Raw genomic sequence first — 27,913 nt, 5'->3', positions numbered from 1 at the left:
TCACCAGGAGCACATCCCCCATCAGAGTCCTCCTCACATTTCAGATGCTTAAAGAAGGTAATTCCTTGTTTCTGGAAGGGAACGTCCCAAACCATCCCTTCATCTGCATTCCAGCAGCAGCAGCAGTGGCCTCTGGGATCTGTTCTGGTGGCACTGGGTCCCCTCAGCTCCAGGAGTGGTGGCTTTGCAAAGCAGGAGAGGCTGGCAGGGGTCTCTGAGGAAGGAGCCGTTGGCAAAGGAGGAGCATGGAAATTCTGGTGGGTGTTTGATCCAATCAGTTCCCCCAGTGGATCAGGGCACTCCCACAGAAGTTTGCAGGACTAAAGCTTTATCAAAACCATCCTCAAGTCCATCCCAGTGAGTCCTTCCCACAGCCACATCCAGCTTGTTTGTCTTTCATAGATAAAAAAACAAGAAAAAAGATTTCCATAGGAAACTGATTATCGCTTTCTCCCCTCCCCCTCTAATATTTTGGCACAAATGCATAAGATATTCACTGCAGATATAAAGAAACAGATAATTGGACAGCACTGACAAAGTTATGAGACTTATTGGCAAATGTGAATCATAAAAACAAGTGCTAAGGGTTTTTTTCCAGTTGTGGAAATTGTTTGCCATGACAATTGCTGCAGGGATAAAAAATATTCAACAGTCTGGAGCATGTATGTTTAAAAGGAACATTTTATAATACAAGTAAATACACACTCTCCCGATTTCTCCAGGCAAAAACACATCTTAGAGCATTTTCATCAGCTGGAACAGTTTCACACAGAGGGCTGGTTTGTCTGAGATGTCCTGGCTGCTGCATGTGACAGCACGGGATCCCCCAGCCAGGCCTGGACATCCCATCCCTGCTCCACCTGGACACGGAGCCCCTCGGGCTTTGGAGAGGCAGAGACTGGGAAAACACAGCCCAGAGCTGCTGCACTTAATGCACACAGACTGCAGAGAACTGAGCTTGAGCTCCAGGCAGGGCTCCCCACGGGACACTGCTGCACTTAATGCACACAGACTGCAGAGAACTGAGCTTGAGCTGCTCCAGGCAGGGCTCCCCACGGGACAATTCTCCCTCTGGGAGCAGCTCCAGTCAAAAATCGCTGCAGCAACACCACAAAGAGCCTCAGACTGGGCTTTTGCTCCATGTGAATCCAGGCTGATCCGTGAGGGCATCATCCCTCGGCCACCAGGCAAGGCTCTGCCTCCTTGCTGCAAGTCCAGTGTGGGGAATTCCTTCCTTTTCAGAACATTCCTGGGGGAATTCGTTCTTTAGGGTGCTTGAAATGCCTCCTTCCCCCTGCTGCTGCAGTACCGGTGTGGATCAGGTGGGAGGTGAAGGAATGCACGAGCAGGAGCCATCCCAGAGTCCCACGGGCTCTGGTGTTCCTGGGATGCTGCCGAGCCTGGAGTTGTGTGAGGGAAGGGAAAGTTTCCTGGGAGCTGGGATGGCTCCTGTGCCACACACAGCCTGGAGCAGGTGAGCAGTGCCTGCTCTCCACTGAAACAACATCCAGCTCTTTATCCTCACCAACTCCAGCTCCAAATTCCAACTGCAGCGGCCCCAGAGCATCCCAACCAAAGTGCCGACGGTTTCAGTGGAAGTGGCTTAAATGGGTACTTAAAAACAACAACAAAACAAAGAAAACCCACTTCTCTTGTGTTTTTGAAGCAGATTTTTTTCTCATCGCTCGAGTAACTGGGGAGTTGCTTACTATGCCTTTGCTAAGGGTGTTGCAGTCTGTGTTCCCCACGGCCCCAGGAGGGGTTTCCTTAGGAGACGCTGGAGCAGCGGATGCTGGGGGAGCCCATCTGTGTGAGGACCTTGTCCAGCCACTGCAAGGGCCCGTTGAGGTGCAGCTCGATCCAGCAGGGAGTGCTGGTCACCGTCTGCCTCCTGCCAGGGGAAGAGACACAACACCAACGTGACCCACAGAAAAGGATTCCAGCTCCTGAGCTGCCTCCACAACCACCCTGGCCAAAGGAATGGCTCTGCTCTGGAACAGCCTCTGGCCTGTGCAGCTGATTTCTTTCAAAAACCCACCTTGTCCCTTCACATTTGCTATGGTCCCACAGGAGCAGCTTGCTATTTACTGCTCAGATTCCTGGGAACAAGCAGCTGATTCCCTGAAGGGAAAGGAAGGTGCTGATCTAAGCAAACCCATTTTTCCTTTGCAGGCCTTTCCTAAGTTAGACAGCAAGGTCCATGTTCACCAAATATTTCCCTGTGCACAAGGGTATTCACCTTTTACTGTACCCTTGGGTTTTAGTAGAATGTGGAAGTGCTGGGAAGAGCTCACCCCAAACCCTGCAGATCCTTCCTGCATCCATGGGCCCTGCTGGGCCAGAGCTCAGCTGCTCTGACCTTCCCTGCACAAATCCCTGTTCCCCTCCTCTGTCACTCTCCCTGAACCCAGACCCCATGGGTATCTCCAGGTGGAAAAGCACAGAGAGATGGGGAGGAAAAGAAGGAAAGGGAGACCAAGACATGGAGCCAGGGGCTCTAACTCCTCTGCATGGCCAAGGTCTTGTTCCAGGCAGGGACAGCTGCTGTGGAGGAGGGAGATTACAAAGCAGGAGAAACAGCCTGAGAACAGCCTGGCTTTACACCCCCACTTCCCACAGAAGCTGTCCTTGGAATTTGGTGATGGGAGGGAGAACCTGAAATCTGTGGGAGCCAGGGACAACCAGGGGTGAAACAGGAACCCTGTGCATGGAGGGCTGCCCTGAGCTCCCACCACCATCCCTGTCCCTGTCCGTCACAGACTGCTCAAGGAATTGGCTTCTCCCCCTTCCCTGCACCAAATCCCTGGCACAGAGGAGCACTAAACACCCCCATCCAGACTGCCCAAGGGTGAACCAGGAATCAGGGAATGGCCCTCTGGATGCTCCCACAGGAACATCTCCATCTCTGCATCAGAGGGAGAACTCTGGAAGGAGAGGCAGGATGGGGAGAGCAGCCCCGCGGGGATCCCTGGCTTTCCGTAAGTCACGCTCGTCTGGAGCTCATCAGGGCCTGGCTGGGAGCCAGCCCTGGGCTGCTCTGGCCCCAGCTCAGGACGATTTCAAAACAAAATGGACTCCAAACATCTGGAGAAATGAAGAAAGTGGCAGAGCAACGTGCAGGGCCCGGGCTCCAGCTGGTCCTGAGGCCTCTCCCCCTTCTGCAGCAGAGCAGCCCTGGAATGGCAGCGACCCCACGGAGCTTCGAGGAAGGCTTTAAAGGGTCAAATATTTCCACATCACCCTGGCCTTAAATCCTCATCAGCTTTCCCTCTCAGAAAGCAACACCCATTGTCCACCAAATTTCATTTCCCCTGCTTGTACCATCCATCCCTGATTGCTCTCCCTCGGATGTTTGCTCACCAGTGGGGTGACAGAGCAAAACTATGGAATACTCTGTTCCCACAGCATCTCCAGTGTCCTTGTGGGGTCAGAGTGACCACAACATCCATCCCACACACCAGACCTCCTGCATCTCCATTTCAGCCTCAGTATTCACTGGGAAAAACCTGATCCTGCTGCTCCCACATTCTCCCACTTGCCCCATGGCAAGCCCAAAGGAAAGGATCAGGAGATTTAACTATATATAATATATAATTATAATTTTTTTCAAATATAATTTCTTCAAGCCAATCTGCTTTTATTTTAATCCCATTAGTCCCTAATAAAAGAAGCATTAAATCCAGCCCATGGGAAGCACTCACATGTACTTCCACAAGGGCATGGAGGGACAAGACACAGGGAATGGATTCCACTGGCAGAGGGCAGGGTTAGATGGGATATTAGGAAGGAATTCCTGTGAGGCTGGGGAGGCCCTGGCACAGGGTGCCCAGAGCAGCTGGAGCTGCCCCTGGATCCCTGGAAGTGTCCATGGCCACGCTGGAGCAACCTGAGTCAGTGAAAAGTGTCCCTGCCCAAGGCAGGGGTGGCACTGCATGGGCTTTAAGGTCCTTTCCAAAGCAAACCATTCCAGGATTCTATAATCCTGTCTTGATAGAAGTGCAGTCTTAAGACACTCAACCTACCCAAAACATATCTAATCTTAAGAAAAAAATGTCATATTTCCTACATGGACCATGTAGATTTACCTGTGTGCTCCAGGTAAAGCTCTTGCTTCCTACCACACGTGGCTTTCCAGGTGTATCCCACAAAGAGACCAGACCAACCCATTCCCAAGAGAACCATCCGTGTTCCTGAACAGACCCTGGGCCGATTCCCCTTTTCCAAACAGCAGTGACAGCCCCGCAGGGCTCTCCCAGCTGAGGGCTGGCAGGAGCAGGCTCGGGGTGATCCCCAACCCCTCCATGCTCCTGCACAGGCTGAGTCCCGTTCCCAAGGGCAGTGACAGCCCCGCAGGGCTCTCCCAGCTGAGGGCTGGCAGGAGCAGAGCCCGGGGTGATCCCCAACCCATTCCCAAGAGCCACAACCCCTCCATGCTCCTGCACAGGCTGAGTCCCGTTCCCAAGGGCAGTGACAGCCCCGCAGGGCTCTCCCCGGGGCGCGGCCCCACCTGTACTCGGCGCCCCAGCCCTTGACGAAGCTCATGCGGATGGTGCACATGCGCGTCAGCTGGTACACGGCCTCGAAGCCCTGGTTCACCGACTGCGCCAGCAGCGCCGCGAACTCCTGGTTGTTGAAGATCTTCAGGTTACAGCCTGGGGGAAAGGACACGGCAGGGACACGGCATTGGTTTGATGGCACTGAGAATTCTGGCTTCTTCAGAGAATTCCAGGCTGCCTTCCCATGTCCTCAGATCCCAGAGGCACGAATGGAGGCTGGCACATTTTCACAGGAAGAAGGAAAAGGGGAGAATTCTGAATGCTGGAGCTCCCCAGCAGACCAGGCTTGGGATCCTCCTGTGGATCCTCCTTCTCTCTCCTGGACACTGTTTCCTTCCTATTGTAATTTAAAGCCTGACTGTGAGTGAGCACTCACCAGCAGAGATCCCTGCAGGGCCTGGAGGGGAGGAATGCACAGGCTGAGAACAGGAGCTCCCTGTGCTGGATTGACACCGAGTCAGTCACAGAACGGGGAAGCTCTGAAGTGAAACCACTCTGACACACCAGGAAGCAGCTCTGAGGGGTAAAGAGGCTGCCAGGGCTGGTGGCAGAGCTGCTCCTGCTAAAACCCTCTCTCCAGTTTCACTATCACGTGCCAAACACTTTCCTTTCAAAACACAAGATTTTTCCCCTGATGTTTAGCCTCAGCTAAACAACTGAGAACAACTTATTCAACTGTTCTTAGGGGGGAAAGGTGAAATATAATAACATCCTTCGTAGTTTACATAAATAAATAAATGCCCCACTCTTTTAAAAAGTGTTGCTATGTTTTCCTTCTCCCAGATAACCATAAACAAGTTAAACTCTGAAACCAGGCACTCAGCTAAGGCTCATTTGGGATTACACGTGGGCCAAGGCTGAAAAACAACATTTGGAGTGGGATGAATTGTGTTTTGCTAAAAATCACTTTGTGAGCCTCCACTCCTGAGCTGGACTCATCTGGTGTGGAGCAAAGGGTGACCACAGCAGCTGCAGGAAGCACTGCCCACTGCTGGAAGCAGGGAAGAGCCCAGGGGCTGCAGCCTCAGGGAGCCTGAAGGGAAGTTTGAAGGGTGGAAGTGTCAGGGCCAGGCTGAGCTCAGGGGAGGAGGAACAAACTCCAGGAGGATCCCAGTGCTGGATCCCAGCCCTTGGGAGCACTTGGGATCAGGTCTCTCCATGGGGGAGAGTGGCAATGACTCGATCCTGTCAACAAGGCAAGGAAGAAACTGCTTCAAACCCAGCAAAGATTTGAAGAACAGGCGGCCAAAGACTGTGGCAAAAGTGGGGAGAGCTGGATCCAAAAACTGCGCCTGAGCTGGGTCTGAGCGGAAATGTGGGCTTTTCATGTCTGCAGATGTTGACTGCAGCCAGGGTGGACTCCTGTGATGTGGTGGAGAATTAAGTCATAATTTGCAGCACTGGCAGCTGCATCTGAGAAAGGAAACCTATTAGGATGGGCCAGAGCTTGGAGCGTATGGATCTCCTCTCAAAAGAAAAGAATTCAAATATTTCTAAACAAAGAAGTTCAGTTTTTAAATATATACAGGCTTTTAACTGTAAAAAAGTCAGCTTGTGTAAGCTTAGCTAAACAACTAAATTCCATTTCAAACAGCATCTCCTCTCTCAACAGCTTTTTGCATTTATCTAACAAAAAAGCCTTTTCTTCCCAAATAGATGAAATAAATTATCTTGTAATATTTCAGCAAAAACTTCAGACTTTAATGAGAACGAGGTGTCTGCAAATGTGATTTCTTTAGAACAAACCAATTCACACAGAGGAAGAGATTTTTCTAGAGACCAGAAAAAAAAGAACAATTTAAATCTATTACGGGTGAATCTAAATTAAGAGAAATGTCTTACCAATATTTAGAGGCACAAACAAAATTATCAACGTGTCTGTGAGATAATTCTGATACAATAATGGACTGATAAAACACTGAAGGAACAAGTGGGAGATTCTGCTCCAAGTTGTGCTTAGATTCTGTTCTGTTGGATGAACACAGTGCAACTTTTAAACCCCCACAGAAGCTTCCTTCAGCAGTACCATCCCTTAAGCTATAAAAATGCCCTGCTGGAATTGTCAAGTGGATTCTAAAAGAGTAAAATAGATTTTCCAAAGAATTTGTGGACTCCCTTCCCTGGAAGTGCTCCAGGCCAGGCTGGACGGGGCTGGGAGCAGCACGGGGTAGCGGCAGTGTGGAAGGGGGTGTCCCGTCCCAACCCAACCAACCCAACCCAACCAACCCAACCCAAGCCAACCCAACCCAAGCCAAGCCAACCAACCCAACCCAACCCAAGGCAAGCCAGGCAGCCCAGCCCATTCCATGATTTTACGGAGTGCCGAGGAGCCGGGCCGGGCTGTGCCCTTACCTGGGGGGATCTTGCAGACCGTGGCCGGGTGCCAGCCGTAGCGCTGGTTGCAGTTCGGCGACTGCACGAAGATGGCGCTGTCGCTGAGGCACTCGGCAAACACCTCCCCGCCGATGTAGTACAGCCTCACGCCGCGGCCTGCGACACAGCGAGGGTCAGCGGGGACAACACCGGGAAAAACACCGGGAAAAACTGACCCCGGGGCTGGGATGGCTTCCTCAGGGGAGAGGAACTGGCCCAGGGCCTGGGATGGCTCCCTCAGGGAGAGGAACTGGGCCCAGGGGCTGGAATGGCTCCCTCAGGGGAGAGGAACTGGCCCAGGGGCTGGGATGGCTCCCTCAGGAGAGAGGAACTGGCCCAGGGCCTGGGATGGCCCCCTCAGGGTGAGGAACTGACCCCGGGGCTTGGACGGCTCCCTCAGTGGGGAAAACATCCGGGAAATTTGCCCCAGAGGTTGGGACGGCTCCCTGAGGGGAGAAAAATACCCATAAAAATTGACCCCGGGGCTGGGATGGCTCCCTCAGGGGAGATGAACTGCCCCAGGGGCTGGGATGGCTCCCTAAAGGGGAAAAAACTCTGGGAAAAACTGACCCCGGGGCTGGGCTAGCTCCCTGAGGAGGAAAAACCTGCCCCAGGGGCTGGGCTAGCTCCTCAGGGGGGATCAGTGATGGGAGCACCTGGAAAAGTGCCCCAGGGGCTGGGACGGCTCCCTGAGCCAGCTCTAAACCAGCAGCTCGGCTACCAGTGATGGAAACCCTGTCCCACTGGACATTCCAATAAACTGCTCCATGGCCAGGTGAGCTGAGGGAGGCAGGAGCACCAGCTCCAGCTGGAATTGTTCCTCCAGCCCCAGCCAGGTCCCTCCAAACACACGCACACTGATATTTTCCATATGAATGTTCTATCAGTTAACACATGAAAGTCATCATTTCTATCAGTTAACACATTAAAATAATAATTTCTTCTGAAAGTCATCCCAGCTGGACACAACTGTTTGGGATTTATTCAATGTTCTAGAATAAAATTCCACAGCACTTCCCAATCCTTGCCTTTTCCTGGAGATCACTTTGTGTACAAGGACATGCACATCGCCCACAGGTGTTTACACAAATCATTAAAATCTCAGTTAATAAAGGAACAAAGTTGAAGAATACATTTTGTTGCTCAAATAAACATTTGATGTGGTCTCACATTCCTGTCTGAATGTGTTGCTTTCATCCTTCCACAGAGCACAAGGAGTCTGCTGCATTTAAAATCAGATTTCTGAATCTTGGTGGGTTTTAGGGATTGGAGTATAATAATCTTTAAAACAAGTGAGGAAAGATCCTCCTGTGCAAGAGGGAGGATTTTCCTATTGCTCAGGAAAGGGGAGCAAAATTAGGACAAAAATCAAGTTCATTTTTGATAGGAGTCAGCAGAAAACAGTAAAGAACAAGCAATTGACTTTTAGCAAAATTGCAGAAATTTGGGATGTTCCACTTAGCACAAGTTTCACTGAAAACAAATTGGCTGGGACCTTGCAGGAAAAGTGGAAATTGAGATGACAATCAAGGAGCTCAGTTTCCATTTATAAAAGGTCAGTCAGAAAATAAAACAGTGCAGGAAGGGAAAAGAAGACACAAAATTATCCCTGACATCCCTCCAGATACAGAGTGTGTGAAATGCTTTAAATTCTGTGACGTGCTGCAATTTTAGCATTCCTTGGTGCATTTTTATATTACGATTATGTGAAAAAACACAATTAGTGTTGTTGTATGGGGGATCAGCCTGCTGCAATCCACAGATATTCCCACCCACGGCTCTAAACCTCTGTGGAGGGGTTTTGAGGAGGGGTTTTTGAGGAGGGAATTTGAGGAGGGGTTTTTGAGGATGGGTTTCTGTGGAGCGTTTTTGAGGAGGGGGTTTTGAGGAGGGGTTTCGAGGATGGGGTTTGAGGAGGGATTTTTGAGGATGGGTTTTGTGGAGGGGGTTTTGAGGAGGGGTTTTTGAGGAGGGAATTTGAGGAGGGGTTTTTGAGGATGGGCTTCCGTGGAGCGTTTTTGAGGAGGGGGTTTTGAGGAGGGGTTTCGAGGATGGGGTTTGAGGAGGGATTTTTGAGGATGGGTTTTGTGGAGGGGGTTTTGAGGAGGGGTTTTTGAGGAGGGAATTTGAGGAGGGGTTTTTGAGGATGGGTTTTTGAGGACGGGTTTCTGTGGAGCGTTTTTGAGGATGGGTTTTGAGGATGGGTTTTGAGGAGGGGTTTTTGAGGATGGGTTTTGAGGAGGGATTTTTGAGGATGGGTTTTGAGGAGGGGTTTTTGAGGAGGGGTTTTTGAGGATGGGTTTTTGAGGATGGGTTTTGAGGAGGGGTTTTTGAGGATGGGTTTTTGAGGACGGGTTTCTGTGGAGCGTTTTTGAGGATGGGTTTTGAGGATGGGTTTTGAGGAGGGATTTTTGAGGATGGGTTTTTGAGGATGGGTTTTGAGGAGGGGTTTTTGAGGAGGGGTTTTTGCAGGGTGTCCCCTGCCCGGCCAGGGACAGCGAGTTACCGATGTGCCGCCGGGTGAGCTCCACGGCCGCGTTGCGGTTGACGTTGGACAGCAGTCCCAGGCAGAAGCGCTCCGAGTTGGAGGGGTCGGTGAAGCCATCCACGGTCATGGAGGGCTGCGAGGCGTGGAAGGTCTCCCCCACCCTCTGGTTGAGCTCGTAGTAGGATATGGAGCACCAGAAGGCCGGCTCGCAGTAGGTCACGGGCTGCAGGTCTGCACCAAACAAAAGCCAAATCAGCCGCAGCAGGGGAAAGGGGGATGAAAAAAAACCCAAACAGCTGGTTTGGAATATTGTTCTGCTTCATTCCTCAGGCTCACTTCAACCCAGGTTTCATTTTAATGGACCACAGCAAGGAGGTGACATCAGCCCTGGAGCTTCTGGCACGTGGAGCAATCACAAATGGTCAAAGGCATTACTCACTTAGCAGGTGGGGTGTCACTGAGCAGCCTCACACTTGGGGAAATTAAATAAATAAACTCAGCTTTACTATGAAAAGTGGGATCCCTTTTAGGTATTCAGTTCCTTAAGGAGATAAAGAAAAGGAAGGAGCAGAAAATCTTGGAAAGCATAAAGCACAAACCTGCTGTCCATAGCACACGTGTACTGCACCCTAACTCTGTGCACTTCCAACCAGTAAATCCAACTTTCCTTCTCACTGACCCTGCTGTGACCTCTCTGGCACTGGTGAAACCAGTAGAGTCTGAAATATGCCCCAAACTGCCTTTAACACTGGCATCAAAGTGATTTGAAAACCTTCTCCCAGTGCACTGGATCTCAAACCATCCCAGGAAAATCCATTTTCCCAGCAGGTGAAGGCTCAGCTCTTCCCCTGGAGTTCTGGTTTGCCTCGTGGACTGAAGCTGAGGGGCAGAGGGAGCTGAGGCAGCCTCAGGAAGGCAGGGTGGGCACTCAGACAGCACTGAGTTATTTCACTGCTCCCACTGAAGCCCAGGAGACTCCAGCAGAGCCAGGCTCAAGGAAAATTTCCTGGAAATGCAGCCCAGGGAGGTGCCCAGCCCTGCTGAGAGCCAAGCTGAGCAGGGGACTGCAAAGCAGACCCAGCCAATTCCTGAGTGCTGTTCCCCACATCCAGTGCAGGAGAAGAATCCCCTCCAGCCCTCCCCCCAATTTATCACTTCATCCCCATTCGGAAGGTGCTTAAAGACAGAACAGAAGAGCTCCCATCTGGCCAAGGAGTTAACATCAAGCAGCAAAACCCAGCTTTTGCCACATCTTTCTTTCCCATCTGCTGCTCATTCAGGGCTTAGGAGAATGTGGGGCTTAAGAGATCAACTCCAAAAGAATTCCAAGACAGGTTTTCACCACCCCAGCCTTCTCTCACACTGACCAGGGTCTCTGCAGAGGACTGGGAGTCTTTTCTCACCTGTACCTGTTACTCCATAACCTTCAGGCACAGGCTGGAGCAGCCAAAAGGCACGTTGGCTTCCTCTCCACTGCTGGAAGAGTTCCCAAAGTAGCCATTACTCAGGAAAATCCCTTTGGTTTCTGCTTTGTTACAAGCTTTGCTGACAGCAAATAAGGAATTGAATAGAAGTACATCTGGGGAACTCTGTAATCCTAATGAAATGTGGAGCTTGTACCCATTCCCAGCTTCTTTTACCTGCCACTTCCTCACATTTGAATTTTCTAGCTCAAAGCAAGCCCCTCTCCTGATAGAAACAGATTATTTCACACATCCAGCAGTGACACAAGTTTACTGTCCCTGCCCTTTTCTCCTGCATGGCCCATTTGGTGTTCCCACTGGAAATTGCCACACCAGGCAAGTTTTTCCAGCAGCAGCTGTGGCCACCTCAGGACAGCTCTGGGCTCTGTGGCCCCAGCACAGTTTGGAGAGAGGCCCAGCAAACACCAGCTCTGCCCAGAGCCTCCCAAGGTGAGTGCACCCACCAAAGAAAACAGATCAGTTCCACACGACTGGGCTCTTGCTCCACAGAAAGTGCTTTTCTAATCAAAAGGCTGCTCAGCTCCAGAAAAATCAACTTGTGTTGGTCCTTAAGTAATGTCCTCAGGTTGGTGTAATTCAAGTTATAAAAACACTGAAACCTCTCCATGGTTTTGTGGTCCTTTCCTTCAGAAACCACCTCCACCTCGTTGAGGCTCAAGGGAACTGTGGATTCCTCACTGAAGGATGTACAGAAATTTTATTTCTGGCTTATCCACAGCCTGAGGAAAGACATAAACCAACAAATCCTGGTTTGAGGAAAAGCTTGTCTAAAAACAAAACCAAGTTTTTAATGATGCTGCTTTCTCCTGTGATTTGTAGTTTTAAACTTCAGCTTAAGCTGCTGTGGGATGGGCAATTTCTCTCTTATATTAGAGCTGTCCTAAATATTCATTTTCAATTTATGGCTTCAGTGTTTGGGGAAAAGTAAGAGAATGCAGCTCTGCTAAAGCCAAAGAACCCTGTGGGGGTAACACAATCAATAAAACAGGATACATGAAACCCAGGAAAATCCTGCCTGAATCATCTCTGCACAATTTCAGCCTTGACTCAGAAACAGCTTTGCTGTCAGAAGTGTCCTCTGGGTCCTGGGATGGTCGCAGTCCTGCATCCTCCCTGCCAGATCAAAGTCCTGGGGAAAATCTGCTGCCTGCTCTGCCCCTGCTGTGAGCACAGGGAAGTTGTTACCCTCGTTTCAGAGATGTGTCTGATCACAACGCGGCTCACAGCTCACTGAGAGATGCTTCCCACTGTGCCAATCCCAGCCCCCTCCTTGGAAATGAGATGTTCCCTTCCCTGTGCAGCCAGGGAAGGCTGGCTGTGCCCTGGGACAGGGGACAGAGGGACGTGGATGTGACCAAGGGCCATGTGCTCTCTGCTCTGACAGCTCCTGCGCCAAGCCCTTCAGCGGAGCAATCCCTGACAATGGATTTCCTGTGCTCCAGGGATGGCCCCCTCGGAATAACAATGTGTGTGTGACCACAGGGCTGCTCCTCAGCCAGCCCCCACTCCCTGACTTCATTCCCAGTGCCCACAGAATGCTGGCAACTCTCCTGTCATTTTGTTTTTAGCATTTCCCTCAGTTTGTGTTTCAGCAATAGGGAAGAGATCCTTGGATATCTGTGACTTCCACTTAAAGCTTCTGTTTGACAACTGAAAACTTGACAACTGTAATTTGGAACCAAAACTCCAACACTTCCAACACAAACTGAAAGGAGAATTTAAAAAAAAAAAAATCCCAATATGTTACCTTGCAACATCCAACACTTCCAACACAAACTGAAAGGAGAATTTAAAAAAAAAACTCCCAATATGTTACCTTGCAACGCTTTTGTGCCTGGGAATGGAAAGATGAAATTCCCTGAGCTCCTTCCATCCCACGTTTCAGCCTGACATGGAAAACCTGCCCTGCCCCTGGTGTCACACTTGGTTTGCCTTGTGCTGCTTTATTGCCTCTGCAACTCCTGGAATATGGCCATGGGATTTAGGTCCAAAGTTCAGTTTACACAAAGTGAACTGTCTTAAAAGCTTCAGGTAGTTCTGCTCAAATAAACAAAGCAATCCTGGGACATTGTTTTCTTCATGGCAAAGCCCCCCCTGTGCTCCAGAGCTGAGAAACTCCCTCCTTGCACACACTGCTGCGGGGTTTGGATTTCTGTTCCATTTTCTCCACAGATACACACAGAAAGCCTCATTAGACTCCTGCAGAGCAAGGTCCAGCCCTAGACAGTGGAGTTTGCTTATCCAGGAATTACAGGAGTGCTGCAGCAGGTCACCAGCCACCAGCAGCTCCTTCCTGGGCTGTGACCATCAGGCTGAAGGTCTGATTTCCCTGAGAGCAGCTCCTTGCTGCAGATAAACCATTTACAACACTCATGTGATGACAGTCTTGCCCTTGGACACTTTTAAGTGTGGCTCAGCTGCTCTTTCATTTATTATTTCATAGCTTCCTCACAAAGGCAAAAACTTTACAGTAAAATTAAAAGCAACAAGAAGTTCTTCATTTGTGGAAGCTCCTGCCTGAGAGCAATAAATATGGTTTGCAAGAATTCAAAGGCATTTTTTAATGCTGGTAAATTAAGCTGCTTCTCTGCTGTCTGCTCCTCAGACTACAAAGAGACTCCTCATGCTTTACCAGCTTCACCTGCTCCTTTTTTTGTCCCCAGACAGCACCTGAGACATCTGATGTGTTACTAACCAGTGTCCCTGTCAGGAAGGATCTGGGGGTGTGTTTCCTAGAACTCCTTTCTGCCTTGTGGAAGGCAGATACCACTTGCCAGGTTGAGTTTGTTACATGGAATTGGCTTTTTATTTTTAGGTTGGACAAAAAAAAAGGAAAAATTGCAGGAAAAACTGCAAGAAAATCTCATCAGCTCCCAGGCAGCACACTGGGAAAAATGAAATAAAAATGTCTCAGTCATGCATTTTCTTCTTGGGCTGTAGCAGTTAAAGAAATAAAAGTTTTGTGTCACCATAGCAATATTAAAAAAAAAGGTTGGGGGGAGAAAAAAAGAAATCCTCTGTTCAACAGCCCCAAGATATCCAAAAGTCAGCCAATGACTGACAAATTTTGGAACAGTGTCAAAGTCCTGCGTGCCAGGATTAAAAGCATATGTAAACTTTATGGCCATGGTTATTCCAGAGCAGTCTCAAGTGGGCTCTGTCTGCTGCCTTAATGAACAGTTGGGGAGCTGATCCTGCAGCCAGGCAGAGCTGGGAGGGATTTTTATGGCACAGCAATTCCAAACAGGGCAGGAGCTCAGAGTGATGGAGATCAGAATGAAAATAAAGGGTGGAACTTTTGAGGTAACAGAGGAGCAGAGAGAGCCACAAAAGCTCTCGTGGTGTGTCAGAGGTTCAGCTGCTCTCCCTTCTCCTCAGGGTTCCCTGTTTCTGTCACAGGTGTGGGATGAGTCAGTGCCAGCCATGGTCTGACAGAGCCCTTGGGCTGGAATGTGCTCCCTGTGCCCAGATGGAGCTGAGGGGAAAACAACTCCAGATTGCAGAGTTTGGGTTTTGGTGAGGAAAAGCAGCTGGTGTGAGCCAGATCAGCATCTGTGCTTTGTGCATCTCCCCCACCACCACCTCTGGTGCTGCAGGAATGCTGTCCATGACCTCTCCATTCCCTGGCACTCCTGCACATTCCCTGCTTTTTTGGGCTCTCCAACCCCACACCAACCAATCTGCTCCACTTCTCTCTGCTCAGAAGATGCTCAGTCTCACAAAACCACAGAATTCCAGGATGGGCTGGATTAAAAGGGACCTTAAATCCCATCCAGTTCCATCCCTGCCTTGGCCAGGGACACCTTCCCGTGTCCCAGGTGCTCCAGCCTGGCCTTGGACACTGCCAGGAACCCAGGAGCAGCCCCAGCTCCCTTGGGAATTCCATCCCAGCCCTCCCCACCCTCCCAGGAACAATTCCCTGCTCACATCCAATCCAAAGCTGCCCTCTGGCAGTTCAAAACCATTGGAATATTGCAAAAAGTGCACAACTTCAACAGCATCATTCAAATGTCACCCTCTTGACTGTAATTACAGCTCCCAAGATCATGTGCTTACCCAGGTTGTTGTGTGCTGGAGACATGGGGTTTGGTGATAAGTTTGGAGAACCTGAAAATCAAGATGGGGTAATTATTGCTATGGAATCTGCACCAGGAAAAACATTCACAGGATCTGCAGGGCTGCCCAGGCTTGTTGGAGGGACAGCCCAGTGCTCACTGCAGGCTCATTTCTGACACTGCAGCTTCTCTGATGTTCACTACTCCTTAAATATCAACTTGCTGCCCCTTCACAGGGAATTCACTGGAGTTTAACCCATTTATTTTCCAGACTGAGCAGCACACTTGGCTCTTTTGCATTCAGGTATCATCCTGACAAACCCAGTTAGCTGGGCATTAAAGAGCTTGGGTGTAGATTGCCAGACAAAATAAAATTAAAACCATAACACTTTATATCCCAAATCCTGCTGGATTTGGGACAATGGAGTATTGGATCAGGTTACACAGATCTGACCAAAAAGTTGTCAGAATTTTATCCTCAATCATGTAAATTTGCCACCAATTCTGGGCCTATATTTTCAGTATCTGCACCTGGATGTCCCATGGATGCAGACAGATGTTGCAGCCCATTTTTACATTTCCTTTCACACTGTTCTGAGCTGGTTGCTTTATTATTTTTTTCTATAATCAGGGAAGTCCATGACATCTGAACATTAATATGGGCTATTTGAACATAATATATGGATTGCTTGAACCTCAATTAGGTACCCTCATTCCAAATCTGGCTTTTTGTGGCAATGAGAGAAAAGCTGGACATTCAACTTCCTTTGGGATACAGCCACTAAATTAAAACCCCAAAGGTGACTCACCTGCATCCATGCTGGGGTTCATCTGGTGGTCACTGGTTTCTCCATCCTCACTCAGATAGCCTGGAGGAGGGGTCTCTGGAGGCACAAAACCATCACACTGTCAGTGCAACAGAAAAGTCTAGTTTTTAGGCATCAAAAACATTCACTTTGTCATTTACAAGGAGCTCAAATTCTTTTTTATTACTTCTTTCTCAAGCTGCTGGAAGGAGGAGCCAGCACAGCCAGGGTGATATCCATATTTGTGAATAACAGGAGGGGGAAAACAAAAAAATCCGGATTTTCAGTCCCATGAAACTTTAAGCCATGGAGGCAGTTTTCTGTCCACATATTTCTCCTCTCCTGGAGTGCAGCTGCATAACTTGTCCATGCAAATAAGGTGTAAATTGCTTGTAAAATAGATACATAAATAGAAGAGCTCAATTCCATCAGAAATTTGGAGAGTTTTACTCAAAATGGCTGAATTTCATTCAAATCTCAACCCGGTAAGGGAACATCCAGTTTAGATTTCACAATAAACTGAGGTTGTACCACTGAATGAAGAGATGAGTTTAAACCCCAACAAAACAAAGCCACGAACATGTTGAGTGCCCCCATTTACAATTCCCAGCTATTTCTGCACTCTGCAGCTCCAGAGGAACGCTGGAAAGGAAGATTCCCAGTCTGGGATGCCCAGGCAGGATTCCCTGTGCTCTCTGACCCTTCCCTCTGCTCCCTGTATGGAAGACACAAGGTACCTGGAATGTAGTTGCTCTGGGGCTCGATACCTGCAGGGAAGTTAGTGTTCTCTGGGATGGAGTGGCTGTAGTCATCCAGGGGCGGGAACTCGGCCGGAATCTCCGTGTGCCGAGGCACCAGCACCGGAGGCAGCACTGCGGAGGGAAAACACGAAATCAAGGGAGTGAAACAGCAGGAAACCAGGAGAAACCAGGCTGGAGTGACAGCTTTAAAGACAGGGGCTCGTTAAGGGACAGGATTTGAAGTTTGCCTCTGGAATAGCAGCAGCAGGTGAGGATGCTGTTTATTCCCAGCTGGGAATGGGATAGAGCTTATCTGAGCACATCTGGTCTCTCTGCTCCCTTCTAGCTCTGCTTGAAACACCATTTAAGAGATGGTGCACCCCATGATTCCCAAGGAATGAGTTTCCCATAGGATAGAGCAGGCAGGTGGGATTAGCATAAACATCCTGCCTGGCTCTGCAGATCTGTGCTGACACGCAGCAGAAGCTCCTGCAGCTCCAGATCAAAGTCTCTTCCAGAGGCAGCAGGAGACTCCAGAACAGGAAGCTGGGAGCTGTTCTTAGACCCAGCTCAACAGTTTATCCTTAATTTAACCCCAGCAGTGAGGGCTGCACAGAACACTGCTATGGTTCCTGCTGTGAGTTATGTGCACACAGTGCCACACTGGGAACATGGAACCTGCTCACTTGGATTTCATCAATTGATGATAATTTCCCCCTGAGTGCAGGTTCATAAATTATCCTACTCCATAGAGTAAGGGATTATCACCAATAATAGACCCACTGTGCCTGAGAATGCCCTCAGAGCTGCCTCCTGCTGCAGGGAAGCTGGGGAGGGCAGGGATCTCCTGGCAATGCCCTCAGAGCTGCCTCCTGCTGCAGGAGAGACAGAGGGGGCAGGATCTCCTGGGAATGCCATCAGAGATGGCTCCTGCTGCAGGAGAGGCTGGGGAGGGCAGGGATCTCCTGGCAATGCCCTCAAAGCTGCCTCCTGCTGCAGGAGAGGCTGGGGAAGGCAGGGATCTCCTGAGAATGCCCTCAGAGATGGCTCCTGCTGCAGGAGAGGCAGAGGGGGCAGGGATCTCCTGGGAATGCCCTCAGAGATGGCTCCTGCTGCAGGAGAGGCAGAGGGGGTAGGATCTCCTGGGAATGCCGTCAGAGATGGCTCCTGCTGCAGGAGAGGCAGAGGGGGTAGGATCTCCTGGGAATGCCGTCAGAGATGGCTCCTGCTGCAGGAGAGGCAGAGGGGGTAGGATCTCCTGGGAATGCCGTCAGAGATGGCTCCTGCTGCAGGAGAGGCAGAGGGGGTAGGATCTCCTGGGAATGCCGTCAGAGATGGCTCCTGCTGCAGGAGAGGCAGAGGGGGTAGGATCTCCTGGGAATGCCGTCAGAGATGGCTCCTGCTGCAGGAGAGGCAGAGGGGGCAGGGCTGTGGCGTACCTGGGGTCTCCACTCTCTGGTAGTGGTAGGGGTTGACGCAGACCTCGTCCTTCTTCATGTTGAAGGCGAACTCGCACATCTCCATGGCGCGCAGCTCGTGGTGGCTGTGCAGGTCGGGCCAGCGCCACAGGCGGCAGTAGATGACGTGGGGGAGGCCCTTCCTGTGGGACACCTGCAACCGCCCATCCAGGGACCTGCACGGGAGCACACAGGGCTGCTGAGCCCACAGCTCACACAGGGCTGGCCCCAGCCTGCCACGGTCACCAACAAACACCCGGCACGGTCACCAACACCCGGCGCTGCCAGGCCGCTGCTGGTGCCTACCCTCAGGGCAAGGATTTCCCTGCAAAAGCAGTAAAAACCGCCCATCCAGGGACCTGCACGGGAGCACACAGGGCTGCTGAGCCCACAGCTCACACAGGGCTGGCCCCAGCCTGCCACGGTCACCAACAAACACCCTGCACGGTCACCAACACCCAGCGCTGCACGCTGCTGGTGCCCATCCTCAGGGCAAGGATTTCCCTCCAAAAGCAGTAAAATCCTGGAATCTCAGCCTGGTTTGGGTTGGAGGGGATCTCAAAGGTCATCCAGTGCCAGCCCTGCCATGGCAGGGACACCTCCCACTGTCCCAGGCTGCTCCAGTCTGGCCCTGTCCAGCCCGGCCTTGAGCACTTCCAGGGATCCAGGGGCAGCCACAGCTGCTCTGGGAATTCCAGCCCAGCCCCTCCCCACTCTCACAGGGAACAATTCCTCCCCAGTATCTCATCTGAACCCCACCCTCTTTCAGTCTGAGGCCATTCCCTGTGTCCTGTCCCTCCATCCCTTGTCCCAAGTCCCTCTTCAGCTCTCCTGGAGCCTAGGCCCTGGATGAAACATCCTCAACAAATAACATTTGTTTTATGCAACAGCTCTGCTCTGGATTTACTCTTGGATATCTGGATTTTTGAAATTTTTTTTTTTTACTATTTTATGGTCGATTAGGAGGCAGAGACAAAAGCTACAGCCAGTAAGAACAGGACAATTGAGTGGTACCATGTGTCCTAAACAAGCAGGGTTTGCACAGCTCTCAGCCATCTCTGCTGTGCTTGGAAAGGTGTTACATCTTAAAATGTGTGTTACTAAACCTGGACTTTTAATATACAGATAGATTAATTTTCATTGTGACAAAAATCAATATAGATAGCATTTATGTAAATTTATCTACTATGTCTATATAAAATTCAGGAACCTTACAAACAACCAAGACTTCCAGTTTCATTTTTCAAGTTGCAGCTTGAAATCAAATATAGAGTTTTTACAACATTGCTTGTTTTTATTTTTTCATGTACACTGTGTCTCCTCCAGCTCATTTTCCTAATCCCACCCTCACCCCAGAACAGCCTTTTCCTAGCAAACCTTCCCAGGAAGCAGGACAAGAGTTTCCAACTCCTCTCCAGCATAGGAAAAAGCTGGAGCAGGGTCTCCTCCATCCTGGATGAATGGGAGCTGCCCCCAGGCACTTCCTTTGAAGTCTAACCTTTCATTTCCCTTGCTTTTCCTAATGACCCAAATGAAGCACTTCAGGGCTTCGGTGAAATGAAATATTTCTCTTTTTTAATTTGTCAAGGAGAGAGAAAAATAAAGAAAATTGAAATTTTACTCGGAATTATTTCCCCTGGTTCTTTGTGTTGGCAGCCGAGTTAGAAAAACAAAGTGAACCCAAAGCAAAACACACAAACAATTATCCCAAACAGGCTGGGCTCATCTTGGCTGCCCTAAGAGACTTTTCCCAAAAGCTCCTCTGGCAGAGCTTGGTACCACACACACCTTTGCAAACACTGCTACAACAACAGGGAAGGCAAAACACAACTGATTCCAGCCAAAACTGGGGAATATTCCCAAGGAGAGTGGCTACACCTGAGCTTCTGGGGAAGCTGGGAATTCTGGTGTTGATCTCACTGGAGCCAAGACTGCAGTGATGTGACCTCAAAACTAATCAGGTTGGAAAAACTTTGTAAAAATACATGCGAAAATATTCACTGAATTTAGCAAAAGGAGATGAGACAAGCAAGAAACCAGGAGTGCTTCTCCATCCCCCTCACCTTTGCCTGCTTGGCAGCATTTCTTGCATCCGGGTGAGGAAAAAGGAGAAAAAAGAAGACTCAGAGAGAATATTCCAAGCATCCCAGCAGTGAGAAGTGTTATTCCTGCTCCCAGTCTCCAGCAGCATGTGGATATTGTGGAATTGGGTTGAGGAGCTGAGGTGGGGCATTAACACAAAATGCGTTTGACTTTGGGGTTATTTCCAAGGATGGGGCTCTCCCTGCATTCCCCAACAACAAACTGCCCAGTCAGCTGGAGGGGAAAGGGCTCTCCCTGCCCCCATGCCAGGCTCTGCCCACAGCACAGAGAGATGGAATTCCCTGCACTCTTATCTGAAGAGACTTTTTACAATGACAGAGCCATCTGGTTTATTTTCCAATCCAGCAACCTCCCCCTCTCCCCCCCATAAGAGATAAGGTAAATGGAATGCTATTTCCCCAAAGCCCTGGGGGTTCCTTGGGTTTTTCTGGTTGGGAAATCTCTCCTCAGGCTCCCCACGGAGGCACTTGGGACAAAACAGCATCGTCTGAACATCCTTGGGACATGGCTGGGGAACAGGGCAGCTCCACTTCCTCCTGCTGTCCTGCCCCTGCCCTCCAGGAGCATTTTCCTCAGCCCTCAAGGAGCATTTTCTCCCAAGGAGCAACTCCTGGTGTGGCTGAGATGGGGCAGGAGACGAGAGGAGCCAACACTGCCCTGCCCAGGGCAGCCCCAGGGGTGACCCCAGCAGTGTCCCATGTGCAGAGCCATCCCATAATGATCTCCAGGGCACACACAACTCCTTGGTCCTGTTCTGAAGCACAGGCTGATCCCAAAGCATCCCAGAGCTCAGCACATGCAGAGTTCATAACAATCAGCAGAATCTCACCCAAATTTCCCTCGGGACGCGGAATTGTTCCTCCCTCTTACATTTCCTTGAACCAGACTGGGCTGAGCAGCTCTCCCTGTACAACTGCCCTGGTACATTTATTATTCCATGCTATTTAACAGGATTGCTTTGGAAATTACTGATATTAGTACTGGATTTTTCTCTAAAATCCAGCACCGTTTATGCTTTGTCATTCAAGTATTCTTACACTGCATGGAGTCCTTGAGAACCAAGAATCCCTCAGGCTGAGCTGAGCACCTTTAGGATGGATCCATCCTTAAAAGCCATTTCCTAGGGAAATTTACCACACCAAGCTGCCTCTCCAAGGCCAAAAGCTGCTCAAAGAGCAAAGGGCAACAGTGAGGCTTTAATGGCAAAACCAGGGAGGGGAGGGAAAAAAAATCACAGCAACATTGAAGCTTTATTTTTAAACAATCTGAATCAAACAGGAGAACATTGCACAACCTGGATTTGATTTCCAGACCTGACTGGGGTTCTTTTTCTGCTTGTTTGGGGTTTCTTGTTGTTGGGGTTTTTCTGTTGGGTTTGTTTTGTGGTTGCTTTTTTAAAATGTATTTAATTTGTAAGATCCTGGATTGCGAAAGACAAAAAAACCCACCCCACGCTCTGAAAGATTTTGGTTATTTTATTTGTTCCTCTTTGAGCATTTTGCAGCTGTCTTTAGATGGATACTGAAACTCTTCCTTGCACCCATTCTCCTGCTTAAAAGGCAAAGCTGAAATCAGGGGTGCTAAAACTAGGACTGCAAATTAAGGAAAGTGATCTAAGCAACCAAATTGTTTTGCCCAGGTTGGAAAAATTCAGATTTACTCCATTAGAGATCCAATCCCTTCCCTTCCCCATCAGTTTTATATCCATGTCATTAATCTTACAAGAGAGCAAAATGCCTGAAAAATTCAAGTATCCAGGAACACCACAAAAGGAAAGAAGGAAAAAAAGAAAAACCACCAGGAGGAAAAAGTGAAATTATTCACTTTAAAAACCACGAGCAGGAGCTGGTTTTTAATCCCATGACTAATAAGTTGCCAGTTGCTCTAAAACTCACCAAGAACTGTGGCCACAGGCTGTGATTTTCTCCTGAACACAGAACATGATAAGTAGTTCCTTACTGGCCCTGCACCTGGGCTGCAGCAGGGAAATGAGCATTTATTCTTGTAGCAGAATCTGGCTGTTGTGTGCAGAGCTCTGTAATATCCACAGGGTTTCACTGAGCACTTGGAGAAAATCTCAACTTTCCCTCAACAGCGGCCAAATCAACAAGAGGGAATAAAAAAATGACCCACGCAGCACATTTGTAACTCCAAAGCTGATCCTTGGCCATCTCTTTCCCCTCAATTTGCTCTGAATTTTCCAATTTCTGGGGCACTTTTAACAGTGCTGTCATTCAAGGTCTGGAAAAAAGAAGTTCCCTGTGTCAAGCTGAGGTTTGCAATGTGCTGCCAGAGAGGAAACTAATAATTAACACTCCTGTTTAAAATTTATAGAAGATTAAAATAATTAATAAATGTAATTTTCAACATATGTCTATGGAGAGGGGAAGTTTTTATAACCTCTAAATGAATGGAATTAAAGGATTTCCCAAAGCAAAAGAAAAGTTTGTGGCAAAGCCAGGACCAGGAGAGAAGAATTAATCTCTCCCTCAGTACTCTCAGTGATCACCCCTATTTTGTGCTGCTAACTCTCCCATCTGGTTCTTTCTTCCCACTAAAATCCTCTTTTGGATTTGGAAGGAAACCACACATCCTCTACAAAACAACCCACAGCATCAGCTAAAGAAAAATTCATGTTTTCTTCTGGTGCTGCTGAATTCCTCTGCTCAAGTCTTGTTTGTTCTGGGTTTGCAAAGGAGCTGGTGATAGCAAAAATTACCAATATCTCTTGTGTAAATGGTTTTTTACCTGCCCATTTCCACCCCAGTCTTTGCAGCCTCCCCTTCCCCCTCTCCAGAGCTGAAGAACTCCAGCCCTGGGAGTTGATGTCAGGATCAGATTATGACAGCATGAGTCATTTATTAAGATTCCAGTAAGCTCTTTAGCAGGTGCCTTGAGACCATATTTTTCAGAGTCTAATTTCACATTCAGACATAAGTACATTTTATTGGTTTACCATAAACTCTCTGCCCATTGTTGCTGCTCCACAGAGCCTTGTCCCCCTTCCACTCTCAGTTTAATTCAGATTTTTTTGAAGCTATGGAGAGATCTCATTTTCTCATATATCACCAACTATTTTCTTCTCCTGTACTTTTCACTGATCTCTGTTATTGACACCCTGTCTGTTTCTGCCCCAGATACAGGATATTGGTTGGTGGCTACCAAACCTAGCTCTCTCTCCTCTATTTTTAGCCATTTTGTAATTTTATGCCCCTCTATTTCTTTCAGCTCCTCCTTTTCCTGATAGCCAGGAGCACAGCAAATAAGATACCCCAGAGACCCAAGCACATACCCTCCTACCTCAGAAAGGACAGAATATATCTTAATGCTTAATTAAGGCTTAATCAAACCCACTTCCAAACTTCCTAATACACATTGCAATACTTCTGCCTTTTCCCCATAGAAAATCAGGGGTGGAAGTGGAATTTGAGGCTGAATTTCTGAAGGTATTGCATCCCTGCTACCTCTAAATGTGAAACCCAGTTTTTCTAAGCAGTCCTGGTCCTTTTATTGATTTCAGCGAAGTTTATTGGCCCGAATCTGTGTCAGACTCACCGAAATTTATTTGTGCTTGAGCCTAAAGGGTGCAGGGAGTGGGCCCAGGAGAGGTTTCTGAACGTGCCTTTTTGAAAAGTCATTTATCAGAGCTCGTCATTCCTTCCCAGAATCCCGTATTTAACTCCAGAGCTGAAATCCAAAACCCAGCACACTTTCATCCAAGCAAAGCAGCAACTTCCCCTCTCCCAGGAGACTCCAGGCATCCTGATGGGGCCGTGGGCTTGGATGGGCAGGGCACTTTCAGGAGGAGAAAAGGGATGGATGGAAATGCCAAGGAAATTCAGATCATCTTCTATAACCCAGAGTGCATCCAGAACAAAAGCATTTCAAGGGAAACTGAATTACTGGAGCACATGGCAATGAAAAAGAAGAAAGGCAAAAAAAGCTGCTGTAAAACTCAGTTATTCTGTCAGCCTCCATGGTACTTACACTGATTTACATTTAATATCCAGTTTCTATGTGCATCTTCTTGATGCTGCAGGGGAAAAAACGCTCCTATTTTCACTGAAATCAGGAGTTCTGCAAATCAGCATCAGCTGTTGATATAACCCAGATACACCAGAGCAAGAAAACCCAGGGAAGAAAGGAGAAAGAAACTTGTGCTGCACAGTGCTTGGACAGAAGCCTCACACCAAGAACTGCTGCCCCAAATATGTGTGTGCTAACAAAAGCAAAATGGATTATCTGAGGGAGGGTGGAAAAATGACAGTTTTAAGACCTTGGCCTCCCCTTCACAATATATACAATTCCCAGTGCCTTCAACAGAACCTTCATATAAATACCAGAGTCAGAACTGGCTCCTCAGACAAATGTTTGTGCATTCTATCAAGTTGGGACAAAGCCAACATTTCTTATGGAAACATTTCTGGTGGTCCTGGACAAAGAACATGTTTACTTTACAGCAGATATAGCTAAAAATACATTGTGCTCCAGCCTCCAATTATCTTGTTTGGAATAGTTTGAGGCTACTCGAGGTTCGTTGCTGTTATTTTCTTTATTATACAGTGAAAATGTTGTTGCTTTTCCTGTAATTTGAAAAGCAGCTATTTGCAGGTTTGCCCATCTGTGTTTGGACCTCCCCCGCACGGATAACGAGATCCAGGGTGAAATTTTCCAGAGTGCCCATCTCCCATTTTCAAAAGCAACTTAAGGCAGAGATCAATGCCCTGCTGGAATTACAGAGGCCTTTCAAGTCTTCCCTTAATCCCACTGGCTCTGTGTTCTATTGCTTTTCAAGCTGGGTTAGCAGCCACTCACATATGTAATTATTTGCACAACCAGTAGCAATTAACAGCACACCACAAACAAGGGGACCTGGTCCCACAGACTTCCTCCAGCCTCCTCCCCAGGGATGTCCTTTGGGATCCATCCCACACGTGAGGGGATCTGGTCTCCTTTAAATAAAACCCAGCTTGCTTACAAAAATCTTTTTGGGTTCCTTACAGCCTCTCCCCTTTTCCCAAGGAATTATTTACCCACCTCTGTATTCCAAAGGAGCTTTCCCAGCTCCAGTGAATCAGTTGTGGGTGAATCACTTCCCATGTGCTTCATCCCAGAGCAATTCCCACAGGCTTCCCCCTAATCCCGATGACACAGAGCGACCCAAACAAACCCCGGAGTTTCCACCAGGAGTTTCCACCAGGAGTTAACTCAAGGTGTGTGCTGAGGTGAAAAGGGTACTGCAAGCAGGCTCTGTTAATTTTACAACTCTGAGTTGCTCTGTTGTGAGTCACCAGCGGTGCAGGAGCAATCCAGCCCCAAAAGCCAGCCCAAAAGAATGGGATGTCTTTGGGGAGTGCTGCAGATTTCAGATGGAGCTGCTCATGAAAAGCTCACACGAGTTAATATCGAACAGTCCCTTCTGTCTGTAATTACCAGGGAAATCAGTGTTGGCTCTGTTTGGAGGAAGCACTTTGGAAACTCCTCTGTCTCATAATCAGCTTTTACAGCACCTCAGAGGAGGCTGAGGGCAGGCAGGAGGTGCTGCTGCTTTTGGGGTTATTACTCTGATCTATTCTTACGATAAGAAAAAAGGGTTCTTTGGACCAGAGAGGTGGAAGAAGCTTCAGCTGAAATACTTTTTCTCCCACCTCAAACTCTCAGCAGCAAAAAGGAAGCTGTGTATGGGGCCTACCTGAAAAGTTCCTTTCTTCCTGTGACTCTCCAGAGCAAGGGTTGTTTTCACTTGCAGAAGTCACTCCCTCAGCCACCTCCTCCAGCCAAGATAATTATCTTATTCATGAAGCCAAATTCTGCCTCCCTAAATTACAGATTATGTTTTAAAAAAACTGAAAAACTTCAAGAAAAGGAGGGGGAAGAGTATCTTATCTTCCCCACGCTGCAGGACACAAGGAATTCTCTGCTCACCAGAAAAGTGATTTTTGCACGGTGCTGCTGTCTGGATGCACCATTTCCCTCTGTCCTTCACTCTTCCCTGCCCTGGTGCTCCTGGAGTGAGGATGTCCAACTCCAAAGCTGAGCTCTGACTAATGCAGGATGTGTGGGAGCAGCTCCATGAATAAGAGCTCTCCACAGCACCAGGATCACACTAAGTCACTCTTATCACCCAAACAGGATCTCCAGCCTGTGTGAGCACAGGGCCCTTCCTGCCAGGGTTTCAGCATTGCTACTGCTCCGTGGAAATCCAGCTGGGGTGACACAAAATGCACTAGGAAAAAGCAAGTGGCTAAAATCAACATAAACAAATACCTTATTTTCATGTAAATGTCAGTAGTAATAAAAGCTTGAGGCAAGAAGTGATTAAAGAACAGTCCAGAAAAAAACCCAGCATGAAAACAGGTCACCTTTCAACCACCACAGGACGCAGAACTGTTCCCAAATGAGATGTTTTTCAAAAGTTTTCCATGAGGTGTCCATTACGAACAGCTGAAAATATCAACTGCATCCAAACTCACATTTAAGGAACAGAGAGCCATTTCAGGTACCTTTCCTGTAGCCAGCTCCCCCTTCTCCCCCCCTTCCAAACTCCAAAGAATATTTGATATTCACGTCCTGGGAACCTCACTGGATAAATGCTTAAACATTGAGCTTAAACCAGATCTGGAGCTTGCCAAGGAGAAGGAATGAGGAGGGAAGCAGACTCACAGGTAAATATTAGTTTGTACTTGAAAAAGCCAGAGCACATTTTAAAGCTGCTTTTGATTTTCATGCCAACCCCTGTCAACCACTGGAAGGCCAAGGGGACACGGGGGGACAAGCACCTGGCAGCTGCTCCGGGGGGACAGTGACACAGCCAGGCAGATGATGGAAAACAGCCAGCAGAATTCCAGAAAGAAGGGATGTTTTTCTTCCTCATTTCCTTTCTGGCCCCTCTTGGCTGGTGCCAGGCACACAGAGGTGGGCTGGGCTGGGCTGGGCAGGGGCTTCTGGCACTGCCCAAAGGGGCAGGGAATGCTGTGTGGGAATGCTGTCCTCCTCTCTGCCCCACACAGCCCTCACACCTTCCTGAGCAATAATGCCAGAGATAAAGTCTGGAAGCCCTTTGGAGAGATCCCTCCTGTCCTGCAGCAGCCCAACACCCTCTGCTGTGCTCTGAATGGGAATCCAGAGAAGACAAAACAATTCCCAGTCCTTTCAAACCCTTCAGTGTCCTACAAGTGCACAAATAGATCTGTCCATCTCTGTGCTGCAGCCAGGATGAGAGGGACACCAAAACCCTGTGTGGCAGCCAACACCAACATCCCAGCACTTTGATGGCACCATGAGACCACCACTGCTCGCTCCAAATCAAAGCCCTGGGGGAACTTCTGAGCAAGCCATAATCACTGTGCAGATGAAATGCAGACAGGAGCCCCAGGAACACCACCCAGCTCCTCCAAACCAACACGATGAGGCACAGAGGGGTAAGGCTCAATTATGGCCTTTTTCTGTCTCCTCTGGAGCAGCAAAATGCACTTGCTGGGTGCCTGGGTCAGCAGTGACTCAGAGGACAGAGGGCTTTCCATTGAATCATCCACATGGTTTCAAGCACCCTCCAGGTTCTGTTGATGGGAGATGTCTCACTACCTACACCTTCCCTAAACACTGCCCGGGCTGTCCAGGGCAGGAGGGTGAGGACACAGCACAGACCAAGGGTGAAAAGAGCAGGAATGCTCTGGGAATAGCTGGATGCTACGAAGAGGAATAATGGCAAACACAGATGAAGCAGCACTGCTCACTCCCACAGCATGTGAGCATGGACAGAAACTACACAAAGATAGGGAAACAATGGGATAAGTCACAAATATTTGACTTCACAAGTCAAGACAGTTTTCTTTCCCCTCCCCTCGTGAC

The 27,913-nt window shown here is 48.8% G+C and overlaps 1 protein-coding gene across 2 annotated transcripts in view; it reads right to left on the bottom strand.

Moving 5' to 3' along the window:
• Nucleotides 1–995: 995 nt before the first annotated feature.
• SMAD3 (SMAD family member 3) overlaps nucleotides 996–27,913 on the bottom strand; it is a 66,632-nt gene continuing 39,714 nt past the window's right edge. Inside the window, exons 2-9 of one of the 2 annotated variants that reach the window (XM_041418645.1) lie at nucleotides 17,942–18,135; nucleotides 16,500–16,634; nucleotides 15,766–15,840; nucleotides 14,958–15,008; nucleotides 9,436–9,648; nucleotides 6,909–7,046; nucleotides 4,508–4,652; nucleotides 996–1,891 (exon numbers count right to left, since the gene is read on the bottom strand). In XM_041418645.1, the coding sequence (XP_041274579.1) occupies nucleotides 1,768–1,891; nucleotides 4,508–4,652; nucleotides 6,909–7,046; nucleotides 9,436–9,648; nucleotides 14,958–15,008; nucleotides 15,766–15,840; nucleotides 16,500–16,634; nucleotides 17,942–18,135 (1,075 nt within the window). In that variant the 3' untranslated portion in view covers nucleotides 996–1,767. The remainder of the gene's footprint in view (nucleotides 1,892–4,507; nucleotides 4,653–6,908; nucleotides 7,047–9,435; nucleotides 9,649–14,957; nucleotides 15,009–15,765; nucleotides 15,841–16,499; nucleotides 16,635–17,941; nucleotides 18,136–27,913) is intronic. The other variant, XM_041418644.1, reaches the window with a different exon arrangement.

This window comes from Onychostruthus taczanowskii, unplaced genomic scaffold (genome assembly GCF_017590055.1).
Source record: "Onychostruthus taczanowskii isolate IOZ18803 unplaced genomic scaffold, ASM1759005v1 scaffold6, whole genome shotgun sequence".
NCBI lineage: Eukaryota > Metazoa > Chordata > Aves > Passeriformes > Passeridae > Onychostruthus > Onychostruthus taczanowskii.
The sequence above is the reverse complement of the archived record's forward strand: the minus strand, read 5'-3'. Positions and strand labels throughout refer to the sequence as shown.